The following is a 16,494-nucleotide window of genomic DNA, read 5'->3' as shown; positions in this document are numbered from 1 at the left end:
GGCGGCCTTCGCGGGCGCGTGTCGCCCACTCAGCACGTACCGTCACCCGCAGGGCCTTGGGCCGGAGTTAGAAAGGGCTGGCGAGGCGCCCACAGGCAAGCACGGCGCGGCTCGCTGTTGGCTTCGTTTCATCCCAAAGCTGGCGCCCAGGCTAGCTTTCTTTCTCAGGAGATACGGGCTCGGGGAGGCGAGGGCTTGCCTAGGGGCTGCGCCTGGAAAGGGCAGGACTGGCATCACCGTCCAGGATCGCTGGACTCCGGAAGGCCTTCAGCCACCACTAGTTAAATGCCCACTACCGTCGTTCCTTCCTATTAGGGATAATTAAACCTCAACCTGCCCTTGCTATTCTGTTTCCCGTGTCTCCGTTTATTATTTTCTTCATTTTTTTGCAGTACCGGAGATTGAACTAGGGTCTTCACACTGATCTACATTCCCAACCTCCCCCCCGCACCTTTTAAAACTTCAAACGTTTGGACTCAAACTCCGAATCCTCCTATGCTAGTCTTCCAGAGCCCTGGTATTCCAGGCAGGTGCCGTGGCAATAGGCTTCTGTCCCAATTTAGGTGTCACTTCCTGCAGGCTTCCTAAGCCCCTTTTGGGTTCACTCTGCACTGAGGCAGGAGGGTCTCAAATTTGAGCCAAGACTGTGTAACTTTCAGACTTAGCCAGACCCTGTCTCAAAATAGTAAAAATAAAAAGAGCTGGGGAGGTAGCTCAGGGTGAGAGCCCTGGGTTCGATTCCTACTATTGCAAAAAAAGAACAGTTATTCATTCGTTTGACAAGCGTGCACTGTGTGGAGCTCTGTGTAGGGTGAGCAGAGCCCAGTCCCTGTGCTCCCAGCACCTGGGGCTTCCTGCGTCACACTGCAGACACAGGACCAGGGCTCAGCTGAACTCTCACCGCTGCAATCTACCGCAAAGGCACCTGGGGCCAGGCCAGCCCGCTCTCCGGGCCCAGCTACCCTGGTGGAATTGGCCGAGTCGGGCTTTGTGAATGGAATGGGCACAGGAAGCCCGAGAGACACAGAAAGACCATCACAGGCCACTGCGAACACCCCTGCAAAGCAGCCTCTGACCTTATCCAGGGTTGGGGCAGTCTGCGGGGGCTGCAGCAGCATCCTCCAGGTTGGTGGCCACCTCATCACTCAGACTGCAAGGGCTGCACCGGATTCCCTTCCGGGAACTGTTCCCACGTTTCGGTGACAGTTTACACAGACGAGTCTGTGCTGCTTACTCCTCCCTGGCGGCCTTGTCTCTCCTCTGCCAAGCTGACACCTTTCCAAGCTGCCTCACCAACATCCCAGGGCAGCCGAGAGGGGCAGCTGGAAGGGAAACTGAGCTGCCTTCACCCCTGCTAGCCACCTATGGTCCTGTGATCCTGGGCTCCAGAGCCTCAACAAACACAGACCAGGGCTGAATAATGACGAAAGGAACAGAAGCTGAGGATGACTCCCTGGGAGGCCCAGCCTGGAAGCTCTCCACAGACTTACCTGTGTTGAAAACCGGCAGCTTTTAGGTTTTTTTCATTTTTCTCCCTTCAAAAGCCTTAAAAATGGGGGTAAGGGTGTGTAGCCCAGTGGCAGAACACAGGCTTAGCTTGTGTGAGCTTCTGTGTTTGTTTCCAAAATCAAAAGACAAGAAAAATAAAGCGACATTTAAAGTGGATAGTTCATCCTTTCTTTTAACTCGTGGCCTGTGGTCCCTGGGTTTCCAAGGACCTGGAGTCTCTGTGTCCAGACAGTTCTCCCCTTACAGCTGTATTATTTCCATACCTAGTTGAAGCCCAGGGGTGAGTCACACCCTGCATGACTCTTCTCCACCTAAGTGGCTTGTGAGAAGCTGAATTAGCCCCAGTTTTACAGGAAAGCCAAGGAGGCGGGTGGGGGGTACAGGAAATCATCTCCAGCCCCCACCCTGTCAGTGATGCCCCTGAGCCCTGTTGCTGGGGAGTCAGGGATAGGTGGGTGGCCCAGGTTGCTCTCCTTTTCCAGTGGCGTCTTTAGTCACCAAACAGAAACTCCGTATCTGCTGATGGTCTCAGCCCAGTGTCTGCAGGGAGTTTTGTAACCTCCCTGTAAAGCAGCAAGAATATATCAGTCACAACACAAATTGACAAGCACAGTGCAGTACAGGATCACAGTGAGACTGAATGACTAGGACATGATAACTTCCTTCCTTACGGCCTTGATTCCTTTGTTGAAAATTCCAGTTGACACACACTAGGCCAGTTTGCATCCTGCATGGGAAGGACAAGGAGGACCTTGAGGAAAACTTGACTAACCCCTCTGATAAGCACCTTAGTGAAAGTTGGAGGGTGAGGGAAATTTTCCAGAAGATTAACCTGGGCTCCCCCTGCCCCGTGATATGGGTATACAACCCAGGGGAGCTCTACCAATGAGCTACAACCTCCCGCCTCAGCCTCCATAAATGCTGGGATAACAAGCATGTGCCACCACACCCAGCTTAGCCTGCACATTTAAGGAGAGTCAGTGGAGACTAAGACCAAGGATGCTTGCTACTCAAATGCCAAAGACAAAAACAGGTCAATTTAAACCCAGATTTGGATCAAGAAGGATGAATAAGAAAGGAACTGAGCACATGGAATGTTAACAGATGGCAGAACAGCAGCTCCCTATTTTACTTCATTATGCACAAGGGGCTCCTGTTTGTCAGGGTAGAACATCGCAAAGAGAGACTGGGCTCAGAAAGAAAACTAGGGAGAGAGCCCTCGCTGATTTAAATGAGTTCCAGTGGCCAGACCAAGAGACGTTATAGCTCGGAGTACCAGAAGGATATTTACCTATGATCTCAGAAACATATTCAGTGATCTTTAAGAAATTCTGCTAGAAGACTTTCACGAGTGAAGGTCTCATACTAAAAGGAGGAAGACTCATACATAAATATAGAAACCAAGAGATACAGAGTTAATTATGGCATTAAAAGAAAAAAGGTCAGGTGATACATGCCTGTAATCCCAGCATATGGGAGGCTGAGGCAGGAGAATCCTCATGAATTCAAGGCCAGTTTGGGCTACAAAGCTGACTTCAAAGCCCACCTGAACTACATAGGGAGACCCTGTATCAGGAAAGAGGGGGTGGGGGAGAGAGAGAGAGGCATGGGTGGAGCTGGTGTCAGTCCCACAACTGTGGCATGGGTTCACCGTGAATAATAGTAAGAAAGGCATTCTTTATCAGATACTAATATAAATAGATGTGGAGGCTGTCAGAGGATATTATACACAAAACCGGTTTGCAGCAGGCTTTGGACAGAGTGTCAGAGGGTCTGTTTATGGACAGGATGAACTCTAGACTGCTAAATATCACAGTTCAGTGCATGCATGGAAGGTTAAGTAGCAGTAACCCAATTTTATTTAATCTGACAATATCAGGATGGAAGCAGTTTTCTAATGGATGCTCCGATTCTCTATCCTTTAAATTAAAAAAAGGGGGGGATTTAGATAAATATAAAGCTAGGATTCTCTTCAAGTTTTCATTTTATATATTTATTTTTTATGGTGCTGGGATTGTACTTAGGGTCATACACTCTACCACTGCATCACACCCCCAGTTCCTCATCAAATTTTATTTTACCTGATTTATTTATTTATTTATTTTGGTACTGGGATCAAACTCAACCTTGCACTGGCCAGGCAGGCAGCGGAAGCACTGAGCTAAATCCCCGGCCCCTTCCTCATCAAATTCTAAATCAAGCAAAACTGGGAAGAAACCTGGCATTCCAAATTATTTCAGTAATTTAGAACATGCCAAAAATACGATGGTGGCATTTAACAGCCTCACCAACAAGCCTTTAAAAATTCAAATTTATCTCAGGAAACAGTGGATCAGCCCCATCCTTTGCAAAACACTTCTACCACAGATAAACTAGGTCTGGTCATGTATGTCCAAGTGGGAGGAAGAGGCCGTGAGCAAATACACGAGAAGGCACAGTCTTTCCTGCATGTGTGTCACACTCACAGGCAATGTGTCCTGGAGACTAAAGCTCCAGTTGTCATTTGGAGAAGCTGAGCCTGAGAGCCCCGCGTTTAGCCAGGACCCACAAACAAACCACGTTGACCCCCGATGGGTAGCGTTCCCTTACTCCACACACGGGCGCAGGACACTCTGGAAGGAGGCACCCCGGAGTCACCACATCTGAGCTTTCTGGAAAACAGCAGGAGAAAGCAGACACCGTCTGAGCTCGCTCCTGCTTGAAGTGCAGAGGCGGGACTCAGTCTGCCCACCGCTGTGTAACAGAGCGCGCATCTTCATTCCCCTCCAGCATTACTGCAGAGGAGATGGAATGCTTGAGCCACCTCCTTTCCAATTTATTATTACTTAGTATTTTAATGTTCCCCTTGCTCCAGACCCACAGATTGTGTTCCTCTCGTCATCGTCATTTTAGGACTGACAACTGGCTTAGTTTTACTATACTCACCAAGTGCTTCGCTCTTTCCACTTCTTCTCCGTGGGCTCATTCCAAGAGGGTCTCCTGAAACATAGGAATTTAGAAAGATTAGCGGTGTGCAAGATGATAACTGGAAGGGTACGGGTGCAAAGAAAGCTTGTGTAGCAGTATTAATTCTAGTAACACAGACTAACAGAAAAACCTTAGTAAGGATGGAAAGGGTTGCTAGGTAACAGTGGAAGGTTCAACTCCCCAGGAGAACATGTTAGTTTTGAACGAAAGAAAACAAGTCTTAGAATTCGTAAAGAAATTGAGGAAAATTTAAACCAGAGAAAAACTTGAAGCCCAATTGGTCAAGAAGGGAGAGCTACGACACTCCTGCGGATTTGAGCACAGCATCTCTTACCCGGCTTCTGGAAAATACAAAGAGCGAGAACATGGGCCAACTCACCGTGTGGCGTCAGCCGACACCAACACAAGACCACATCGTCACCCCTCAGAGGTTACTCAGCACATAGCAGCCAAAAGCCTAAATAAAATATGAGTGTGTCAGTGCAGGCCACAGATCAAAGCATGATACGCTGTAACCACACTGTAACCACGATGGGTTTTTCCCGGGATCCTAGGACAGTGCTGTTAGAAAATATTTATTCCTAAAGGTGGCCACATTAGCATATTAAAGAACTATAATATCTCAGCAGTTGCAAAATAATATTTTATACACTTCAACAACGCTTCATGGTAATAACTCAAAGTAAACTAAGAACAGAAAGCTCCCTTAACCTGTTGCAAAACCTACCAAAAACCTGGAACAAATACGTGCAGTAAAGAAGTTAGAATCTCTGCTTTGAAATGAGAAACAGGACAACTGCAATCAAAATTTCAACAGGGCTTTTCAAGAAAGGTTGAAAGTTTATTCTCATACAAGAGCAAAGAGCTGGCTGAGGATTTAGCTCAGTGGCACCACACCTGCATTGCAAGCACAAGGTCCTGAGTAGGACACTTGGTACCGAAAAGGAAAAAAAAAAAAAAAGAAAAAAAAGAAAAAAGAGCAAAGGGCTAAGAAAAACCATTCCCAATGAAAAATTTAAAAGTGTTTCACCCTCACAGTTTTTCCTAAAAGGCACAGGCTCTGCTCTCGCATCACCGGCTGAGGATCCAGAAACTGTCCTGTGATGAAAGACAAGCAGACAAATATCTGCATTGAAGACCTCCGCAGCAGAAGGTAACAGGAAAACAGCCCCGGAAGTGGTGCAGGCACCTGGAGGGGACAGATACTGTGTGACACCTGTATTGCGCAAGGACCATCCTAGGAAATTCTCAGTGGTACATGAAGAACCCAGAGTAGAACAGCCCACCCTTCAGAGAGCAAAATCATTTTGTGCACTGGGACTCAAGCGCTCTGCGAGCTGTCGAGCCATTTCGGAGAGACCTGCCTCAGCTCCTGGACACCTGCCGAGACGTGCCTGACAAGTTTGAGACCAGCACAAAGGACTATGTCACGGCTGTGTCTAGATGTCCCCCGCAGCCTCACGCGGTCAGAGGTGGCTGGATCTAAGGGATGTGATGCTGGAGTGATTCATGATGCAGTGCTAGGTTCAAGGGCCCTAGGATGAAGCGTGTGAGTGCTGCCCACCCTAAGTAGTCTGGGTAAGATAAAAGGGACAGAAAACGCGTTAAATCCACTTGCTGCTTGGCTACTTCCGGTCTCCCATGAACTGTTTCCCCTCCGCCATGTGCCACCCCAGCCAATTATGGACTGAAAAGTCTACCAACTGTGAACTAAATAAACCTTTCCCCTTTAACTCTTTGGGTGTTGGTTATTTTGTCTCAGCAATGAGGGAAAAGTAACCAACACAGACTAGAAGGTTAAAAAAAGCAAGCAGAAATGAATCTGCATTCTAGTTCCTTATTCAGGACAGAAGGACAAGCCTCTGAAATATTCTCTTTGTGATCATGTAAGACTCAGGGTTAGAAAGTTGTGTTTATCACTTGCTCCATCCTTCGGTAAGGTGTGGCTCTAGCTATTGACTCATTACAGCTGTTGGGATCTCTGCAAGAACCTGTGCGCTCAACCTAAAAATTCCCAGTTTTCATTTTAAAGAAAAAGAAAAAAATTTTAAAGACATCAAGACTTATCATAAAAGACTGGAGATTTAACTCTGTGGTGCAGCTACCTGCCTCACAAGTGCAAGGTCCTGAGTTTGACCCCCAATACCAAAAAAAAAAAAAAAGACCACGTGGTGCTTATGCAGAGATAGATAAAAACATCAATGAAACACAAAACACATCCCAGAAACAGACTCAATGTGCAAGAGAAACAATTCATCCAGAGATGATGTTTCTAGTCACTGGGGAAAAGAGGGACAATTCATACATAGAAAGTGCTAGAAATGAGTGTTCAAATGGAAGAAGAATCAATGATTTTCTCACCCCCCCAAAAAAAATCCAATTCAAGATGGATTAAAGACATAAATTTAAAAGGTAAACTTTAAACTTTTAGAAGATTATACAAGAGAATATCTTCAGGGTCTTGGAGGCATCCTTAGGAATGGCTGTGGCACAGTCAGGATTCATTCCTATGCCTCTCTCTCTCTCTCCCCACTCCTTTTGGTCTTGCTGGCCGGGCTGGCCTTGAACTTGTGATCTTCCTGACTCAGCCTCCTGATTGCGGGGTATACAGGTGTACAGCACCACGACACCTGGCTAAGATTTTTCTAATCTGAATTTGTGATCCTCTTGCCTCAGCCTCCTGATTGCCAGGCATACAGGTATGCAGCACCAGGCTAAGGTTTTTCTAATCCTGTTTAGGGAACATTACTGAGAACCCTGGCCAGGAGCATTGATCTCCTATGAGGAAATACAATGCAAGCTAAAGTACAAAGAAAGATGAGACTTAAGAGAGAAAGCTGGGTCTTGGACTGATCCATGCTGCTCTGGGCAACAAAGACAAAGGGCACCAAGGACACCAAGGGCACCCAGTATTTATTGATTACAAATGTGGGAAGAAGATGAGCAGAGTATGCTTTCAAGACATCTAGTGATGGAGTGCGAAGCATCTGGTGATAGCAGATATGCAAGCAGGGCTGTAAGGGAGGAGGCACTGCTTATCTCGCTTGGAGAGAACAAAGCGTACTAGGACAGGGTCACAATTAACCAGCAACCCAGTGAGAAGCCTTAATCCAGGGGAAAGGATTTTATCTTATTCATTTACTTTGGTTTTTTGAGACAGGGTCTCACTATGTAGTTGAGACTGACCTGGAACTCACTATGTAGCCCAGGCTGGTCTCAAACTCACAGAGATCCTCCTGCCTCAGCCTCCCGAGTGCTGGGATTAAAGGTGTGCGCCACCACGCCCAGCCTAGGGGAAAGGATTTTAATTGGGGTCAAGCAGACCTCAGTTGTACATTAACTCAGCAGAACCTGCCACTTCATAGACCAGGTTGTAGGTCTCCGTGGCAGCCACTGGGGCAGGGGCTCTACTCCCCCAGTCTGCCACCTGACATCTGCCCTCCCACTGGTCAGATATCCAGCTATCTGAACTTTAGTTTTTTCATCTGTAAGCAGGTATACTTATAGCTTTCTGGTCACTAGGACACAATGCCTGACACTTCCAACTTAAATCGGGGAGATCTAATTTGGCTCGTGGTTTTGAGGGGTCCAGTCCCTGGTCAGCTGGCTCCAAGGCAGACACAGAAGGTCAAAGTGTGTCATGGAGCAAAGATGCTTAGTTCAGCGGGGCTGGGAAGCGGAGCAGGGGAACAGTGTCAGCGAGGAAGGGGCCAGCGACCAGATATAGACCTCCTGACCACATACTCACACCCAGAAGTGTGCTTCGCTAGTCCCCTGGGTGACTCTAGAGCCAGTCAAGTCGACAAACTTCACTGGGGCTGCTGCTGCTGGTGGCATCCAGATGGCACAGAGTCGGGGGCGTGACACCAGCTCCTAGCTCTCTTGATCCACACATTCGTGTTAACACTGCTCACCCCATCCTTCGAGGGCTGAAAACTATCACCGAAGGATTTAAGGTCAGTCCCGGGAGAGACTGAAGACTGCACATGCAGGTGTGGATCGGTGAGTGAGGGTCCCCAGCACACGTGCACGTGCAGCACAGAGTTCTTCTTGCCCAGACGCACACTCGCCCAAGGCTCTTCGCTGCAAGGTGTGCAGCCTTCATCTCAGCGTCGACGTCACCCGGGTCCCTGCACCAAGCTGCTCCTTCGCATGTGTCCCCGGCCTCTCTCCTGGGGCTCTGAAGCGTCACACTGTAAGACTTGTGTCTCATTTTTACTCCTGGAGCGTGAACAGCCAAGAGGCCTTCACGATGCTGGGCTCAGTAGCTCAGTGAGGCTCCAGGAGCTTGTCCAATAGCGAGAGTCACCCAGGAAGGAACACACCAGGCAAGTTGGCTAATAGACCTTTATTAGTCTGGCCAGACGGCACTCCCCAAGCCAAGTGGCTCAGAGAGGCGACTAGCTCAGAAACAGAGGCCACTTTATATAGGGCTGAAGGGGGGTTTACATATAAAACTTACGGGAAGAGGACAAAGGCAAAGAATCAGTTGTTCTGACCTAGTGGTTATCAGGCATGTACTTGACCATCATGTACTAATGATTAGCAGATTGCTCATCCATTGTTCCACTTACGACTTAGATTATAATGTTCAGAACATTCAGATTACAGACATACAAAGAGTGACACAATCCATGTTGAGTCTCTGTGTTCATTATAGTCTCCATCCAGCCTTCCAGCTACTTCAAAACAATTACCTAACAATTCACAATTAATCGCTAGTTATCTTATAAGGGATGGGGGCAGCGACAGTCTCTAGGTCATTCGCTGGCCGATATGGAGTCGCTCTGGTTCAGCCAGGCTCCCACAACACCATGGGTCACTGAAGCCCAGGCAGCTTGGTGGAACTCTCAGCAATGCGGGCCACATGACGCCCACTAAGTCACGGGCTCTCGGACGGACGCTCCTAACCCATCAAAACCATCGTGAAGCCTCAACCGCTCCCATCTCCTCTCTTCCCTGCGAGCTGGGGCCACATGGGACATGGACAGTCTGCTCATCCCTCAGGTGGTGGTCCCCGAGCCTGGGTCGGGGTTCTGGGGACTGGGCCCGGAGCCAGCAGAACCGAGTTTGGCCGTCTCTTCCCAGGGGCCCAAGAGTGGCTGGGAACAGCAGTGCGTCTGCAGTGGGATGGATGCTGGAACACAGCAGAGACGCTGGCGGGTCAGGGGCTGGGGACACGAGACTGCCACCTCGTCTGCTCCTTCGAGTTGTCCTCCAGGGGATCACTGTCACTCGAAGACACAGGCAGATGGCCATGGCAACAGGTGTGCCTTCCTCCGTTGCCTTCTCTGGGCCAGCATCATGGTTTTCACGCATTATCCCATAGTTTCTGCCTTCACAGCAGCCACTGAGCCCGTCTTCGCTTCATTACACAAGAGCTTCGAGGGCGAGGGCCTTGCCCTGGGCGGCACAGCCCCTGGAGGGAGGAGGGAACTGCCACTTAAATCCGCTCTTAACCCTGCGGCACCAGGAGCTCCACATCCCCTCTGCTCTGTGCAGGCTGCCATGGGGCGTGGCCGATGATGGATGGAGCAGAGGGGCCTCCGGAAGGGCTGCCGCGGCCTCTTCCCGGGGAACGGAACTCACTGGAGATCGGGCGTTCCCGAGTGGCTGCATTTGCACCTAGCCGGGTTGGAGAAGAGTGGGTATCCATGGAAACACAGCTTTTCCTGACTTTTGCCTCTGATCTCTGAGGATTAATTTTAAACACAGCTTCAGGACTTTGCCACAGTTGTACACAATCCCTCTAGGGTAGGGCCGCATAATCTCAAGCTGCCATTAACTGAGGGCATTAACTGCCATTAACCTCCATCAAGTTTACCCTCTCTGGATCCCAGTTTACCCTTCTATGCAATAGAGGTAATGTAGCATTTACCCCTTAAATTTCTTCCAAATATTATTAAATTCTTTATTTAATTTTTCTTTTTTTGAGACAGGATGTCACAACACAGCCCAGGTTTGTCTTGAATTACAGGAGCTGGAATTACAGGTGTGCCCTGCATGTTAAATTCTTAAATTCCCCAGCACTGAGAAAAAATTTCTTAAGCAAAATGAATGTTGGCCGTGATTATTCCTCCACCTCCACCCAGTCTGCTCCTGTTCCCTGTTGTGCCCCACAAGCAGGTGACACCTCCCTCCCCATTTGCTTCGGATTTCTGATTTAGCACCAAGGCCTGGGAGGCCTGGGAACTCCCAGCTTTGAGCACATGGGGAGGGTTGGTTGCTCTCCCCAGCACTGAAGTTATAGAAGTTGCAACAGCCTAGACCAGATGGTAGCCAGGGGGACTCAAGATGGCCTGAGCCCACCCTTTTTGCAGATCATTCAGAATCCTGACTGTTTAGTGGCCACCAGATTAAGAACCATAGCTCAGAGGCACGGAAAAATCAATGAAACCAAAGGCGAGTCCCAACCACTATTTACATTTGAGTCCCCACTGGCAGAAACTGTCTTATTCACCTTGGTGTTGCTGGAACAGAGTTCCTGGGGCTGGATGATCGATAAAGAAAAGAGGTTCATTTTGGCTCACATGTGAGGAAGCTGGAAAGTCCAAGATCACAAGCTGCATCTGGTAGGGGCCCTGTGCTGCTTCACTTCAGAGTGGAAAATGGAAAGGGAAACGAGGGAGAAAGGTGTGGGCCCCTCGTACTGACCTAATCACCTCCTGAAGCCCCCACCACTGCTCAGCTCCTCTTCAACCTGAGCTCCAGGGGGACAAACCCTATTCAAACCCCAGCACTTCGAACTGTTCAGTGACTTAATACTGGATCTTCTAAACCCCTCCACGCAAAAAAATTTAAAAAATCCAGCCTCAGGCCAGGAGCTGTTTGTTCCAACAAATCCAGGGCTCATGTCTTTAGACCATAGGTTATGAACGGCACTGGCCTGCATCTAAGTCCGGCTGGAGGAGACTTTGCCTCAGGCTCTCCCTTTGGAGGGAAAGCTCCTTCCTGGGAGTGGGGCACCCACCTGGGAGTCACTGCGTGGTTGAGGAATGTCTCCTTCTGCTCAAACCTGCTCTCCTCACACTGCCTTCATGAGTGGGAGGCTTTAAAGATGGTGTGCGACGCCAAGCAGGCGCCCACACCCTAGCGCCCAACAGTCCGGCTGTGCCTCTCACTGCCCTAAGGCCTGGGCAGGTCTTAACCTGGGTGCCAGCTTGGGTGCCCACTCTGAGGTCAGTTTCCAGTACACGGAGGGTCGTGAGCCTGAAGGATCTGACTCCTCCGTGCCCGAAGCCACTGTTGCTTTATAACTGCTGTGGTCCAGCAGGTGCACCCCCACATCATCCAGGGCAGAAAGATCAAAGCACTCACTAAATGTAAGCCACAGTCTGCTTTTGGGGTCTCAGAGGCACCCTGCTGCCCAGGGCACACAGGAACACTCGTGTGAGAAATCCAGAGACACAGGCATGAGGGCATCCCTGCCCCCAGGGCACCCCATGCAGACTGCATGAGTGACTTGCACCTAGAGGTCACAATGACAGAAATGAATGGGCACCAGATCAGACTAAAGAAGAAACGGAGTCGGGCTGCAAAAGCCTTGTGTAACCCTGGGTTGGGTCCTCAATCAGAACAGACTGCTATGAATGCTATGTGATTGAAACAGCTGGTGACTATAAGATTTGAGAGCTAGAAACAACACGGTAACATTGTTAAACCTGCTGGTTCTCATAACAGCTCTGTGGTTTTGTAAGACACTTGTTCTTGAGAAATAGACTCTGAAGTATTCAATAGTAAAAATTTACGATGTGTCCAAACTACTCCTAAATGGAAAAAAGGTAATGTGTACATAGGAAACTAATGAAAAAAGAAACGTGGCAAAATATTCCTTGTAGATTGAGTAGAGTACGAGTTCTTTATACTACTTTTTTGCAATTTTAAGGCACATTTGAGGTTACTGTAGAATAAAAAATTAAGCATAAACAAATACACTGAAACCCTAAAACTAGAAAGGCTCTCGGAGACGCTCAGTAGCTTGGCCACAGCCTGGCCCCTGACCGCCCTAGCGGTCAGCCTGGAAAGGCCAGCTCGACACTTAACAGGTGGCCTGAGAACGGGAGGCGACAAGGACTGAGAGGCACCAGACCTAGCACGGGGCAGCCGTGGAAGGGACGGGGACAGGCTGCCGTAGGGTCACCTGACCCACCTGCACCCCTTTAACCCAGCATCCTCTGGACCGGACCGGGTCGGGAGGAAAAGTGTCCCGGTGGACCTAGAAGAGGAGGGCTCCTCGCTGTGCACCACCTCCCAATAGTACTGAGCCCAGACCACAGCCCATCACAGCAGAGGAGGTGCCAGGTCCCCGAGGTTTGCCGTAAGTTTCCTCACGAAACTGTCCTGGAGTTGTGTCCTGACCATTTCATGGTTCAGATCTTCATCATCTTACAGCCCCAAATCTCTAAATCTCACTTAATTTGGGCCGTGCCATGACCTGGAACAGGTTATTGAGCTTAGGTATGCCTCATGTAATGTGGGGCCAATGTGCATGTCATCTTCCTGGGATGTCAGATTTCAAAATTACCTCATGCACATGAGCAGTACCTGCTGTGCACTACAGTCGGGAAGTGCTGATGGTGTCTCACAGACACGAGGGAAGGAAGTAAAACGGCAGGTGACAGCCCAGGCCCACACGTAACAGGCATGTTTGATACCCCGGTCGGGCTTCCTGCTTGTTAGGCTATGAGGGGTGTATCATTAATCCTCACAGAACTCAGGGTGCAGTACAGGTGTGCTGTGCTGCCTCCCTTACAACTGAGGGAACTGAGGCACATTCTGACCTGCCTGGGTCACCTAGCCATAAAATGGCAGAGCTGACCTCTGAGTCTGGGCCATGTCTAATGCCAACACCTGTGCTCATTCTTAGCCCCTCGGTCTTTCTTGGAGGGGCCCCCATCAGTTTTCAGGACTGTGCGGCTCCAGGCATCTCCCCACAGGTGGTGTGGGGCAAGTCTTCCCACCACCAGGAGAACAATGCTCGCCAGCTTCCCAGACTGAGGGGAAGAGGTAAGGACCCGTCTGGGTATTGAGGCTGGAACCCAGGGCCAGCACCCGCGAGGAGCCCAATGCACCACTCTTCTACGCCCCCAGCCCCAAGCCGATCTCTGTGCCCCGCAAGGCACAAAGGGTCTTAGTCACCACAAACCGCCCAGCAGGCAGGTGCAGAAGAGAGCAGCCTCCAGAAGTGGAAGCCAAGTGGAATCTCTCAGCCTCCTCCAGGGCTGTATTTGAACAGGTATTTAAGGTCCAGGGATTTCTGTAGTGTCAATTGGCCCCTGAATGTCCCTACTGCTCTTTGGTTTTGTTTAGTTGTTTTATTTATTATTTATTTATTTATTTTATTCAGTACTAGATATTGAACTCAGGGCCGTCCAAGTGAACCACATCCCATACTTTGCTATTTTTTATTTTTGACGCAGGATCTTGCCTGAGCTGGGCTCAAACTTGTGATCCTTTTGTCTCAGCATTCGAGTGCTGGGATTACAGGAGTGCACCGCCATGCCAAGCCCCCTTTGCCCGTTTGTAATGACCCAAGACTGACCTGCAGCTTTAGCCACGCCCTAGATCTTTCTGTGGGCAGATGGAGTGAAACTGTGTGAGGTTGTGCGGAGAGCAGATTTTCAGCAGGTTTGGCAAAGGCATAGAAAGTCCAGGTTCCCTGGGGTTGATGAGGGTCAGGCCAATGGGACTTCACAGCTGTGTCTCCAGCTCCCGAGAATGAAAAACAGGGATTTGCACTTGTAGAGCCAGAACTTGGGAGAAGATGCCTGGAGCTGCAGAGGGGGAACGTTCCCGTGTGTGACGAGTGCTCAGGAGTGGCACGTGGACAGGTGACCTGAGGAAGCAAGAGTTACAGCCCAGCTGGCCCAGAGCAGGGTTTCTGATTCTGCCTCAATCCTCTAAGGGCTCAGTAGTTTCCACAGCGAGTGGCCAAAGCTCGTGGGGTTCAAAAGGGTTCAAATCCAAGCTTTGTGCTCTTAAACTCTAAGAGGGGTAACAATATTCCCAACTTCTTAGGACAGGAAATGAGGGCTGGATTAGGGTAGTAGGTTGGTGACAGAATGCCTTGCAAACATGCATTTGCTCCTGGGTTGATCTCCAGCATTGCAGATGCCTAGATGGGAGAGAGAGAGAGAGAGGACATCCGGCAGATGTCCCAGGTGCACGGATGCAGTCTGTGTGCCTCTCTCTCCTTGTCTGGGCTTAATGGTGGCCTTGCACATGCATGTGCGGGTCTCACTGAGCCCTGCTCAGAAGTTTTGATGACTTGCAGCCCTTCCACATGACCCCACTAGGAGTATGAAGGAAGAGTGGAGAGGGTGGACACAGGCAGCAGGAAATCCTGTTCTTTAAGATGCAATGTGACATCTACTTGTTTTCTAGAAGTTCGAGGACAGGCATAACACGCAAGTGTGTGATTACCTCTTGACTCAGAAGAAATACACACACAATAGTATGCCTTTCTCTTCTACCTCATTGCCCTCTCTTTTTCTCGTTGATCTCTAGCACACAGACTCTCTTTCTGTTCCTCCAGCACCAAAGTGCCCTCCTATCTAGGGCTCGGCGCCTACTGCCCCCTCTGCCTGCAGCGCCTTCCTCAGACGCTCATGTGAATTCCTCCTGATAACCGTTCATGTTTCAATTCAAATAGTTCCCTCTGTATACCTTCTGCACCGATAAGAATTTCATTCAGAGCACTGATAAGATCTTGAAATTGTCTCATTTTTCCATTGTTATGGTTGACTGTTTCCTGCCCCTGCATGTGAACTTTAAGAGGGCAGGGACTCTGTCCCACTATTGTGACCCCAACATATAGACATCGTGATTGCTATTTATGGTGCCAGGCGTGGAACTGAGGGCCTCATGAAGGCCCTCACCTGGACCACACAGGCATTATTTAATAGAGACTCGTCAGCTTTGCTGGTTTTCTCTCCATGGCAACTGTCTCTTTGATTCTGGTCTCTGCCTCTGGCTTCAAAAGTTTGACCTTGCCATTGCCCTGCTCGATACCTTTTCATAGCTCCCCAGCACCTTCAGGAGAAAACTCAATTCCTCGTCTATCTGCTGCCGTCTCTCCCTACCCGTCATTTCTTCCTGGCCTGAGGTTTCCTGGCTGGTCGTCTTTCTCATTCACTGTCCCCAAACACTGACTTCTGTCTGTCGGACTTCTGTCTGTCGGCATTCTTCCAGGCCCATTCCCTCCCTGACATTCATCACAGAGGTGACCTCTTCCAGAGTCGGCCCCTGCCCAACCATTCCCCCAGCTGAGTGGTGCTTTTATTTGCTTGTCTTTCTGTCTGGTGTGAGAGTGCAGCAGCTCTGAGAGGCCCGGTCACCCATACGGGTTGTGTAACATCATGCGTGAGGTTCGGTCCAGGCTTTTGTGGGTTTCCAGGTGGTACACACCTGTGACATAAGCACGGGGCACACTGCAGTCCTTTCTCGTCCCTTGACTGGAAGGAGACAGCCTCAGTTATAAGGCAAGCTGCTTAGGACAGCATTTCGGTTTGGTATCCCCCTGTGCTGGTCTGCTTTCCATCCCTGTACAAAATCCCCTGAGATAAAACAGCCTAAGAGGAAGAAAGCTTTATTTTTCTCATGTTTATCAAGGTTTCAGTCCTTGGTTGCTTGGTCTTGTCACTTGGGTGTTTGACAAGGCACATGTGGCAAAGGAAGCTGTTCTCCTTCTGGCGAACCAGGAAACAAAGAAAGAAACAGGAGGGAAGGGGCCAGGCTCCTCATATCCCCTTCAGGGGAAGCCCGCAGTACTGTCTGCCACTAGGCTGCACCTGATGACGGAGTCCCAGCCTCTTTAGTGTCAGGGCTTGTCAGCCAAACCTGCAACACATGGGCCCTTACAGGACACCAAAGACCCAGACCATAAAACCACCTTAAACAAGTTTTCCTTCCCAAGGGCACAGGAAGAATCAAGCGGTGATGACTGTCAGGCATGGGTTTCAGCCTGAGTGCCTGTCCTACTCTTGGCCCTGGCAGAAGCCTGGTGGGACAGTGCAGAAC

The 16,494-nt window shown here is 49.6% G+C and overlaps 1 protein-coding gene across 10 annotated transcripts in view; it reads right to left on the bottom strand.

Moving 5' to 3' along the window:
* Mettl6 (methyltransferase like 6) overlaps positions 1–16,494 on the bottom strand; it is a 64,112-nt gene that overhangs the window by 10,055 nt on the left and 37,563 nt on the right. For 2 of the 10 annotated variants that reach the window (XR_784093.3, XR_004514667.1), the window contains 3 exons: positions 4,856–4,933; positions 4,435–4,488; positions 4,135–4,160 (listed from right to left, as the gene is read on the bottom strand). Coding sequence is in view for 6 of the 10 variants with exons in the window: in XM_010643121.3 (XP_010641423.1) it covers positions 4,009–4,160; positions 4,435–4,488 (206 nt within the window). In the remaining 4 variants the exon portion in view is untranslated. Of the gene's footprint in view, positions 1–3,432; positions 4,161–4,434; positions 4,489–4,855; positions 4,934–8,909; positions 14,591–16,494 lie in introns of those variants that run through there. The other 8 variants (XR_784095.3, XM_010643126.2, XR_004514666.1 and 5 more) reach the window with 7 other exon arrangements.

This window comes from Fukomys damarensis, unplaced genomic scaffold (assembly GCF_012274545.1).
Source record: "Fukomys damarensis isolate Sample0158 unplaced genomic scaffold, DMR_v1.0_HiC HiC_scaffold_28, whole genome shotgun sequence".
Classification (NCBI taxonomy): domain Eukaryota; kingdom Metazoa; phylum Chordata; class Mammalia; order Rodentia; family Bathyergidae; genus Fukomys; species Fukomys damarensis.
Note: the sequence above shows the minus strand (reverse complement) of the source record. Positions and strands in the feature narration are given on the sequence as shown.